Source organism: Lepisma saccharinum, chromosome 12 (assembly GCF_977018435.1).
Source record: "Lepisma saccharinum chromosome 12, izLepSacc3.1, whole genome shotgun sequence".
Lineage (NCBI taxonomy): Eukaryota > Metazoa > Arthropoda > Insecta > Zygentoma > Lepismatidae > Lepisma > Lepisma saccharinum.
Window position 1 is genome coordinate 36,375,229 of NC_139240.1, and position 12,409 is coordinate 36,387,637.

The 12,409-nt window shown below is 37.3% G+C and overlaps 3 protein-coding genes across 3 annotated transcripts in view; 1 reads left to right on the forward strand and 2 right to left on the reverse strand.

The window, feature by feature from the left end:
* The window catches only part of LOC145995981 (QRFP-like peptide receptor), a 539,079-nt gene that overhangs the window by 353,368 nt on the left and 173,302 nt on the right, over positions 1-12,409 (forward strand). The gene's annotated exons all lie outside the window — the stretch shown is intronic.
* LOC145996432 (serine protease inhibitor dipetalogastin-like) overlaps positions 1-12,409 on the reverse strand; it is a 123,511-nt gene that overhangs the window by 90,291 nt on the left and 20,811 nt on the right. The window lies entirely within an intron of this gene.
* Positions 1-12,409, reverse strand: part of LOC145996546 (serine protease inhibitor dipetalogastin-like) — a 29,858-nt gene that overhangs the window by 3,505 nt on the left and 13,944 nt on the right. Inside the window, exons 5-7 of the mRNA XM_083133047.1 lie at positions 9,755-9,910; positions 6,990-7,169; positions 2,908-3,123 (exon numbers count right to left, since the gene is read on the reverse strand). Coding sequence (XP_082989173.1) covers positions 2,908-3,123; positions 6,990-7,169; positions 9,755-9,910 — 552 coding nt within the window. The remainder of the gene's footprint in view (positions 1-2,907; positions 3,124-6,989; positions 7,170-9,754; positions 9,911-12,409) is intronic.

Genomic DNA, 12,409 nt, shown 5'->3' on the forward strand with positions numbered 1-12,409 from the left:
CAAAGTGCAATAGTAGCTGCAGCTGTTTGGTTCTTTTGACAGAATGAACCCATCGACGTCGTTGTCGATTTTTTTTAAAAAAGTTCTGAAACTGTTTACACACTCTTTTTCACTAGAAATGAATACAACGATGAACAAGGACATGTCTGAAGAAAAAAAAACTAATTTCTTTGATTTTTCTATTTTCGATCATTTCTTGGTTGAACGTAAATTCCTTACTTTTAATTTTATTTCTCCTACGCGAAATACATCAAGTCTCGTCTTTTCAACTTCATACGCCCGTAGTTTATTTTGTTTGTTCCTACCTATAATGGACACAAATTCAATGGACACTCACAGGAACAACACAACACAGACTCTATACTGTACTCAGAAAGCGTTTACTCAGTCGAGTCGCTGTCCTCCGTGGACAGCCACTCGAATGTCCTGACTACTGGAGCGAGTACTGGCGCCAGTGCTCTCCCCAGTTGTTTACACAGGGAGAGTAGCTCGCTTTACCCTACTCGCTCCAGCTACTCTCCCGTCTACTCGACCAATGTAAACCAGGCTTGACGCTGCCAATATGCTTTCTTGGAGTTCAGCACGTTCACGTGACTGCAGCGCCGCCGTCTATTGGTTACCGTTTCGGATCGGAAGCCGTTAGGAGCATTCCCTTTACTCGATTTCCTAAGGCCTTTATTCATTGATTTCATTCGCCTCTGTAAGGTATGGGTAATATATATCGACATATTCTCTGAAATCTCATCTTTACATTAATGTATGATAGGCATCACAATTTTGTTTCATAACTGCTGTCACAGTTCTTAAAGCTACCCTTCCCGGTGGAAAATTCAATGGTGTTGAATAAGCTGAAACCACGTGACTACTTTGTTTGGACTCAATCTTGGGGTCGTGTTGTCCTGGGGCTCGTGAGTATCTGAGCGATGCGCGCTTAGCAAGATTTTCGATTGTTCAGCAGAGATAATTTACTTGTGTTTGCTCATTGATCAAAATATCGGAGCCCGTGAGTGATCTGTGATCATATAACTGCCTCGAGGGAACAATATTTAGGTTATTTTGAAACACTAATTATGGAAATTGTTGTTGTGGACAAAACTAGAAATTTTCTTTGTCACACACTTGCACAACTTTGCAAGTGTATATTTGAAATAAACAACACTTTCATTTCAATACAATTACAAGAAGTGGAAAATTATATTACCTTCTGTAATTCATTAGCCGGTATCTTAACACAATTTTCCTCTTCTTACTCTTTGCCTCACGAGATCGAAGCACAAAAACGACATATTCTGTGGCTTAAATCTGTGGCGAGCAAGGTTCAAGTTCGCTCAGCGAGCAAGTGAGTAGCGCTCTCCGAGCAAAGCTTATTTGGCCGTCAAGTAGCTGAGTGATCACGTTGCTCGCTGAGCGCTCAGATATAATCGACGCGCCCCTGTTTGAGTCCTTACGTGTGCTGGGTGCTTCTTTATAGCGTCAGTTCTTAAGTAAATAGCAATATTATCCTCAGAAACAGAATAGTTTTATTTTAGTCAGTGGCGGCGATTAAGTTCTAAAACTGGCGTTTGGGGGAAGAACAGTTTACTTTCCCTTGGGAAATAATATTTAGCATAATGCAGGGGCAAAAGTGGCAAAATGTGTGGGGCCCACTGCCCCCCTCTTTATCGCCGCCACTGGCTTTAGTTGTTGATAGTAGTCTATGACAGTATTACGTTTAGAAATTGATTGAGGAAGTTGTATTTTTCTTGTTAAGGTTCTGTCTTCCATTTTGTTTTAGTTAAAGGCGTATCCCCATATTGCGTGACGGGCACAAATACCCAGCCTGTATGCTGACGTGTCCAATTAATAAGAGCGAAGGGACAGAAACACCGAATATAAATTTACAATTCCGTGGCCAGATATATACGTGTAGAAAGCAACAAAAGTTGGTTGCTTGATTGAATTATGTTAGTTTAAATCGCTTTTCTGCCGCTTAATGTTATAGTCGTGGCACACAATGGACGACGCAATACAATTTCTATTAATTTCCGTGGCGGAGTGGTTTGTTTTTCGATGGGTGTCAGTTTTGTCAATTTTCCCGGTATATGGGGTCAGTTGACAATATGTATAATTCTACCCGTCGTATGGTTTGGAATATTTTATTTCAAACAATATACTGCCATGAAAGTTACAAAAAATCTGTTCAAATGAACAGTATAATATGAAACATAAATGTTCCAAACTTTTAAAAAAAAGATTACAAAAGTGTTTACTGATTTTTTTACCCAATGGTTATTTTTTTATTTCTGTATCACAAATATAAATGCAATAGACTGTCCTAAAATTCTAATCTATGTTATTACAAACAATGTGCTCGGCTATTTTTGATGAAACAATTAATTGAAGAACAATTTTCTCAATAGGCCTACAATATTGTTAACTCACCCGTTCCTTCCTTTGTCAACTCACCCCGATCGCCATATTGGAATTTCTGGTCTTACCGCTGCTACTAAACAATGGAGTTAACAAATAATCAGAATGTACTATCCATACAACTTATCATAGTCTTCTCGATAGCCTTACTTATGTGCTTACTTACTTTGATGACGTAAAAGAAAGAATATAGAGTTGAGACAATTTACTTCGTAAGTAGGAAATTATGTTATTTCTGATACACTAGAAACTTGATGAACAAGACCCTCAACTTCTTAGTTGTAAGTTTTCCTGGAGATGAAGCATATTTACAGTAACCTGCAATGTTGCCAACTCTCGTCTAGTAGGAATAAAAAAAACTGTCAACTAACCCCGGTCTCCCCCTATTCGAAAAAACCCACTAATTCGTAGGAAATGTTCCATATCTTTGATAAATTAGACTCAATACTGAGTTTTCCCCACCTGAGGCATGGCTTTGATGTACAAGTGCCTACTTACGGCCATTCGTTCTTCTATTTGTCTCGCAGAAGTCTTCTATGCTGTCGTAGGTCCAACCATCGCTACCGCAGATAGTGCTGTTTGCATAGTACCTGAGGCTGATGTCATGATGCCGTTCCTTTTTACCGAACTTCAATCGAGGAAATAGACATTGATCCTGATCCAGCGCATCTTCTGGGTCATCTTCGCAACTGCAGGTCTTATTCAATGTAAGCTCTGGAGGAAAGAAAGCAAGAGATAGAGTAAGTGAATGTGGAACACACAGTCTACATCTCATTCTCCAATACAAAGAACGCGACTTGTACGTCTCTCAAAATATCAGTCAGCACCGAGGTGGAGTGATTTAAGTCAGGTTGATATAAATCGCGTTATAAATCAACATTTAAATAAATAATTTATAGAATAACATACGTTTGGATTTTATAGATATCGGAATAACTTTGGGTGAAAGTACATTAATCTCGCAATCATTGAATGGTGTTTACTAGGCTCTAAGGAAGGAAAAGAAAGGAAACAATATATATATATATATACTGATGGAAGCTCACATAAAGGAAATGTAATATGTAAACTGTAAACACCCTTAAATTTATCTTGATTTAAAATTCAGTAATTTTTATAGGCAAAAGTAGCAAACATTTTGTGTAGAGAAATATGCAAAATGCTAATCATGCTAAACCATCATTAACATTAATCTGTAAATATACATGGCATCGGATATTTTGCAAACTATTATTAAAAAAATGCCAAAATTCAGCTACAGAGACTATAATAAATACTTAAAGTTGTAATTATATAGTACATCCAGAATGTATTATTTTCACTGGAAGAAAAGCTGCTGAAATTATTATACACTCAACAAACATTTCAGTAGTAGGTTCATATATATATATAGTATCAGAAACAGAAAAATGTATATTTATATCGAAAGTTCAAATCACAAACCCTGAGACCTTCTGTAAAGAAAACCACCTGCATGCAGAAAGCATTGCAAACTCATAGAAGTAAAATAATCCACAAGAAAATCCAGCGTTGTTATAGGGTTCAGGTAAAACAATGGCCAATTTGTAGTATGGGATACGCTGCCGCAAATGACGTCTCACTTTAAACCCAATGCTCTTTCTTTTTTTACTTATTGCTTCACCTTTATGGTTAACTCTTTGCACCAGTCATCATTTCCCATAAATTTGGCTTCTTTCTTGCATGTGAATTGAATATATTTTACTTGCATTTTTTTAGACAAAATGATATAACATGGTAATGTATATTTCTAAAGATGATATAGATAGGAGTGTATTTGAAATTTGTTTGTAGATTTTATGTAAATTGTATCTTATGGAAATAAAATATATAATGGGCATAAACAGCCATATGCATTGCTGTAAGTCCAATAAATATATTGATGATGATGATCAAAACAAGACAAAGAAAGTTCGTAAATTTATTGCGGTTGGAAACTTTGACAAGCATCCTAATAACGATTTTTGTTCCGCCAAATATAGTGCACTTCGTAAAATAACTTGGTGACATTGCAAGGCAAGATAAGTGTGAACATTTTGTAGTAATATGCATTGTAACTTTCAATGAGCTTAGAGATTTGTGTACATAATTATATTTTATAACATTGGTTATTTTCTAAAAATAATCATGTGAACAGCAAGGAAGTAGTGCAACTTAGTAATATTGCCTGAGTTATCCTTAGAAAAATAACATGCCGAGTTCTATGCGTGCGGGAAGGTCTCCGTGTTCTCCGAGCTTGTTTTCAAAACACCAGCAAGTCACACCTTTGAAAAGGTGTGAGTAACAGATTCTACTCAATATTTATGTAACGTTCTGTCAGTGGTATCCTGAGAAACCAGTAAATGAAGTGGTTAAGTTGGTATCCCAGTGCAGTGGTGTGTCAGTGTCTGCAGTTTTAAGGGTTATGAAAGAGAGAATGACCGGGAGAGTAACAATGTATGCGGCTGCATATTCGTCTGATGTTTTGAGAGCGGGTTCTCACATTCAGAGACTGTTATATAAAATGAATAGGTGCGGCGAACTATGAGTGTAACAGCAGATGATTGCGGTCATGAATCAGCTGACGCGGAGTGATACATCGAATCGGTGAGACCGTTTGTTTACAGAAGGTCTCAGGGTTGGTGATTTACACTTTAATTGTTATTTGCTTTAATCAAACTGCTAAAATATTTTACAGGGCCGTTTACTAGAAAAAGCCTAAAAACATATATCTATACGTATCGTGTCAAAAAACTTGCAAGTAATTTTAAGTGTGTTTTTAAAAAAATAAAAAAATCGATTTAAATAAAAATCCGATTTAAAAAATCGTATTTAAATAAAAAAATCATCAAAAATGATTTTTTAAATAAAAATCATAATTTTTATCCGCCCTGGTCAGCTCCATTGTCTTGCAGCAGTGATCGAAGTGAGGGAGAATTCTATAGTCAGAAGTATCTAGTAGACGTCTCTCTGTAACACACACACACACACACGCACACACTAAAACCGCATGGGAGCTGAACAGACACTTTTGATACGATCCTCAAACGAAGATGATACTTTCTGTAACGTATCGTGACATATGATGAAACCTGGACTGCCTACTCTACGCCCAAGAGCAAACAACAATTATCCATGTTCTCCCTCCAAACTGAAGAATGACAAATAGATCCTCAATGTCCACAAGACAATGGCCACAGTGTTCTGGGACAGACATGTCTCACTCCTTATTGAGTTATGCATCGTGATCCAACTATCATTGAAAACTCATATTGTGAGACAATGAAGAGATTGAGGAAAGCCAATCACAGTTGCAGGGGATGCCTCTTCTCTTCACGACAACGACCGGTCGCGCGCCGCCGCACAAACACAACTGCTCCCTACAACCCTGATCTCGCCCCTAGCGATCACCTTTTTTTTTTTCCAAAATGGAAAGAGTTTTGTGTAGAAGACGCTTTGATGACAACTAAGAGCTCAAGCAAAAATTGTGTGACCGAGGGTATACAAAAACTTGTCTACCCGTACAATGCCATGGGTGCTTATGTTTGAAAATGGCTCAAGAAAGACTTGTACTTTCACCGGAAGTTGAAGCCATTTCCGGTTTCGAGAAATTTGAGAACTATCCAATCTTGCAATGAGAGAGTCTGTTATTGAATTACTTTATGGTTGAGGTGGAGTCAGAACTAACATTGTGATAGGGGCCAAGATGCGTAATCTATGAAAGAGATTTTTTTCAAAAAGTTTCGAAGTATTGAAATTGTGTAAGTGACAAAATTATATCGCTGTGAATGTTCTTAACGATAAAACTAATATGTTTTGTTTCTTATATAGTAGATTTCTGTATGTAGCACACGTTTGATGTCCTTTAGTACAGACCTATTTGCTGATCTACATATTTTCAACTTTGAGTTGTGCCTGTATATCTTAAGAAGAATAAGTCTTTGGGGTCCACGTGCAGTCACTTATGTGCCACTGCGAAGGCCTTTCCGCCCATCTGCCTGCGAACTAAGGCCATTGTCGAACTTTCTCCTCCATTAGTAAACTGGCTGGTGTGGTAAGCATGCACAGAGATATTGAATTTTCATTTGCCGAGAAATTTCTTCACGTTTTAGGCTGACAGAGGGCAAGAAACCAATCCCTTCACTGGTGCAAGTGTGTACAGGAGACGCAATCTTTAAAATATAAAAAAATTGCGCTTTGAATCTCACTTGATTAGCGTTGCAACCTTGAGGTCGTTTTGTAAATAACAGTTGATACCTCATATAAATTTGAGCTGTATACAGTCTGTCTTACAACTTTAATTGGACTTTTAAGGTTTCATTTGACTCTTGGAATACAATAAACATATTCTTGACATCGCGTTTTGAGAGTACTCGGTGCAGCCATAATTTCAAGGAGAGTTACATAACGCTACGCGCACGGAGATTGGTCAGTTACCGTGACGTAGTAATCCTTGTCTCCCACAAAAAAGGCACGTCACATATTAAAACACTGTTTAAAATCACTAAAACGTGTTTAAAATATTAATAAAAAATGTTTTTTTTAATCACAAATGTTACCAACTCTGATATACCAATACTCACCACTTCTGTTCCTCTTAACGCACTCAAACGCGAAGGGGTTTCCATATGTTTTGCCGTCACTGCCACACACAGGACTGTCCACTGATCTGTGTTTTGCAACAGTACAAGGATCTTCCAGTTTTTCTGCGGCGTGTAGCATTTCTTCGACTGTACACTCTCCACCGTGAATTATCTTCAACCCTGGCACAGTAAACAAACATAAGAATAACCATGGAAAATCCATATTGAAAAATCAAACTAATGTCAACATTTACTACAACTAGTAGCATGATCAAGAAAGTATGAGACCCTAACTCCACACCCTCTATACGCCTTCATAGCGTGGTGCAAAGTACAGGGAAGCACTTTACTTTTTTAATTAGCTGCTTTAAGGCTCTTGTTAAGAGTTCTATTCATTTAGTCATTAATATATACTTAACATCAGCAGTATTCGTTAGAATTCAGAAGTTAAGGTCACGTGCGGTGTTTTTTACGATACATCTCTCAATCACCAGAAATGTGGTGTATTTAAACTAGCCAAGAAATGAATTTTTAAATTATTGTAGCAAGTATTATGCATTATTAGTCATATAGTTTTCTCGGTACAGTAGCCGCACAGTAGACCTACAAAATTGGCTTTCAGTACTTTTCCTAGTTCACAGTAGAAGATAGCTGAAATCATTAGAATTTGTACATTGTAAACAGTAGAAATTTCCAGCACAATTGATTCTGCAATTGAAAACGATTGTTTCGAATACATACAATTCACCAATTGAAAATTTTCGTTTAGAGATTCAGATTGAACCCAATTCATTCCGACATATTTATTGGGCATCCAATTGAGTAATCCAAGAATTCTTGGATTATTCTTGGATCCTGGAAAGATCTTTTACGGAGAGACTACACTTGTCCAAATGAAAGAATCTGGCGACATGAACATACACAGGCACATAGCCTGGGCGGGGTAAGTGGAGTGGCTCGGGGGTCTGAAGCCTCCCCGAAATCCTACAAAAATCTAATTTAAATAGTGAATAGTGATAGTAGGGGAGACCGGGGTAATTAGAACAGGAAACAGCCTGTAGAAGTTCCACTGTAAATTACTCAGAAAGTTACTGATGGATTTTTTAAAAATTTCTACCATTTAAAAGGACATCTTTTGCATATTTTTGAAAAAAATAATGACCATACCTGCATTGCAAATACTCGTCCAAAAAGAAAAATTGTCATGACACCATAAAATTGTTCCAATTACCCCATTTGGGGTTAATGGAACATAAGTTAGAAATTTCAACTGAATAGCTTTAGATTGCTGTTGGGGTAATACGAACATCATATATAAATGTCCCATTTACCCTGCAAATTTGAACACAATAGCTCTACTTCTTCTGGAGTTATCAATGCTTGTTTAAATAAAATCCCAAGTTAACGTCTTTTTTTCATAAAGTTCAATTTCCCAGCTGTGAAGCAAATATGTGTGAATGAAAATCAGTGTTCTATGATTTATTTGAAAGGTTACAGGCCATTCTACAATGTAGTAAAGAAAAAACTTCTAATAGTTACATGTACAATCTAGTATACCCAAGGGAAATCAAGCAAATTACGCAATGTTCTAATAACCCATTTGCAGAAATTTTTGGGGTAATAAGAACTTTGCTTATAAAAACCAGGCAAATTGCCCATAGACAACCAAACTCACATGAAATGATGTGTGCCCTTATGTTTTATTATAGGGGTGAAGAAAATTTTGAAAGGGTTCTTTCATTCACATCCAGTATATGCAGAAGCAGAGAAATACCAAGCATGCGTCACATCATTTTTGCAGGTGTATAATAAAAGTCAAATAAAACTTACTTTTGTGTAGTTATTCCAATAACAAATTTTCTGCATGTAGGTTTAGTGTAGCTACATAGGTATGAAATGTTATTACACCAGTCTTTTCGTTTTAAATTATTCTACATTAACATGTTCCAATAACCCCATGTTCTAATTACCCCGGTCTCCCCTAATTAATTTGACCAAGGAACGGATTCATATGTACAGTAAATACATATTTATATATGAAGCTGAAATCAGTTATATTTTGTATTATCCTTGCACATCATGGTATGTAGACTCGAAAGAATCAGTTTCTATTTTCCATATTTGTACATATATGAGGTTTTAGCACATATTTTAATAAATTTTTACTTATTTCCACATTTCAGAACGTTCCTGAACATATACTCCATATTCAGGCAATAACTGCATGTCGCCGTGTGACCGAAAGAGTTGAGTGAATTTCTTGCGGATAAGTAACAAAGTCCGAAGTGACGTTGAACAAACGAAAGTTTTCTGTCATCCGAACAATATTTTGTTTTACAATGTTACACCTCCTAACTGTTTGCTTTTGCTAATGTAAAACACTTGAAATTCCTGTTCATTTACAATTGCTGTCAACAATAGAGAGAGAATGAGGGCTCCTGATTGATACAAAAGTTATTTTAGCAACTTTGATTAAGTGCCAAGTCGAGTAGCCTATTGGAAATCCCACCTAAATTCTTAGTTTTAAAACCATATTTTAACTCCATATTCTAGTGAAAGTAGTACATATTTAGCACATTTTTACTCTGTGTATATCCGTTCCCTTGTTATAATACACTGAGAAATTCATGTTCAGGACTTCTACCCTTCCCACTTTTTGCCTTTAGAGTAGGCTGCTGATGGAGGCTGACCCTCTTCCCCCACCCCCAAAATAAAATTCTGGCTACAGGCCTATCTGAGAAAATACACAAGCAGTAATAACTTACCTGGGTTGTACGGCAAAAGACAGCGTACTTCTCGAGTACTCCTGTACGTGATGAAATTCGAACCACACACAGGAATTCCAAAATATATCTCGGGGCTGCATGGATTACGAGGTTGAACTTGATCCAAACATTCGCCTTCGGTGACGTCACTTCCAACTACAGGAAAAAAAATGTGATTATCTGGCGTAGTGATCTAGTATAACTGCGATATGTAAGGAGTGGCTTTCCCTTTTTGACTTCAAGTTCACTTCATGCACTAGAGACTGGACCTACAGTTTAAAGTGGGATCCAAACGAATATGTGACTACAACGGACATTGAACCAGGGACTCCTTGATTACAAGGCGACGACGTTAGCACTATGTCATCAGGGGGGCTTGAGTGACATACTCCTAAACACTCAAATGCAGACCTCTCCTCCACATAGTACACCCTTGCAGGCTAATGAGACTCTGGCGCCTCTGCCCATGCGTGTTAGTGATTGTTCCTTCATCTTCTCACCAGTCATCCTCATCTTCGCGATTATCCAAAAGTAATAGAATATTGAAGTAAAATAAATCACAGTACTGGGCGTCACAGTTAAAAGTAGTCCGGCTGGAAGACATTTGTCTATTAGGCAAATGACGGCTACATTGCACCAGTAAAATGGAATAGTAACTTGTAATAGCCCATTGTAGCGTGAACCGTGGTAAGTACTCAAGGTCATCAGTACACACACTTCATTCTTTTCATGATCCTTGACATGTAACTGTTGATCAGAGTAAAATGGAATAGTCTATTGTAGCGTGAACCGTTGTAGGTACTCAAGGTCATCAGTACACACACTTTATTCTTTTAATGATCCTTGGCATGTAAGTGTTGATCAGAGTAACATGGAATAGTCTATTGTAGAGTGAACCGTGGTAGGTACTCAAGGTCATCAGTACACACACTTCATTCTTTTCATGATCCTTGGCATGTAAGTGTTGATCAGAGTAAAATGGAATAGTCTATTGTAGCGTGAACCGTTGTAGGTACTCAAGGTCATCAGTACACACACTTTATTCTTTTAATGATCCTTGGCATGTAAGTGTTGATCAGAGTAACATGGAATAGTCTATTGTAGAGTGAACCGTGGTAGGTACTCAAGGTCATCAGTACACACACTTTATTCTTTTAATGATCCTTGGCATGTAAGTGTTGATCAGAGTAACATGGAATAGTCTATTGTAGCGTGAACCGTGGTAAGTACTCAAGGTCTTCAGTACACACACTTCATTCTTTTCATGATCCTTGGCATGTAAGTGTTGATCAGAGTAAAATGGAATATTCTATTGTAACGTGAGCCGTTGTAGGTACTCAAGGTCATCAGTACACACACTTCATTCTTTTAATGATCCTTGGCATGTAAGTGTTGATCAGAGTAACATGGAATAGTCTATTGTAACGTGAGCCGTTGTAGGTACTCAAGGTCATCAGTACACACACTTCATTCTTTTAATTATCCTTGGCATGTAAGTGTTGATCAGAGTAACATGGAATAGTCTATTGTAACGTGAACCGTTGTAGGTACTCAACGTCATATGTATACACACTTTATTCTTTTAATGATCCTTGGCATGTAAGTGTTGATCAGAGTAACATGGAATAGTCTATTGTAACGTGAACCGTTGTAGGTACTCAAGGTCATCAGTACACACACTTCATTCTTTTAATTATCCTTGGCATGTAAGTGTTGATCAGAGTAAAATGGAATAGTCTATTGTAGCGTGAACCGTTGTAGGTACTCAAGGTCATCAGTACACACACTTCATTCTTTTAATGATCCTTGGCATGTAAGTGTTGATCAGAGTAAAATGAAATAGTCTATTGTAACGTGAACCGTTGTAGGTACTCAACGTCATATGTATACACACTTTATTCTTTTAATGATCCTTGGCATGTAAGTGTTGATCAGAGTAACATGGAATAGTCTATTGTAACGTGAACCGTTGTAGGTACTCAAGGTCATCAGTACACACACTTTATTATTTTAATGATCCTTGGTATGTAAGTGTTGATCAGAGTAACATGGAATAGTCTATTGTAACGTGAACCGTTGTAGGTACTCAAGGTCATCAGTAAACACTTTTCATAATCCTTGGCATGTAAGTGTTGATCAGAGTAAAATGGAATAGTCTATTGTAGCGTGAACCGTGGTAGGTGCTCAAGGTCTTCAGTACACACATTTCATTCTTTTCATGATCCTTGACATGTAACTGTTGATGAGAGTAAAATGGAATAGTCTATTGTAGCGTGATCCGTTGTAGGTACTCAAGGTCATCAGTACACACACTTCATTCTTTTAATGATCCTTGGCATGTAAGTGTTGATCAGAGTAACATGGAATAGTCTATTGTAACGTGAGCCGTTGTAGGTACTCAAGGTCATCAGTACACACACTTCATTCTTTTAATTATCCTTGGCATGTAAGTGTTGATCAGAGTAACATGGAATAGTCTATTGTAGAGTGAACCGTGGTAGGTACTCAAGGTCATCAGTACACACACTTTATTCTTTTAATGATCCTTGGCATGTAAGTGTTGATCAGAGTAACATGGAATAGTCTATTGTAGCGTGAACCGTGGTAAGTACTCAAGGTCTTCAGTACACACACTTCATTCTTTTCATGATTCTT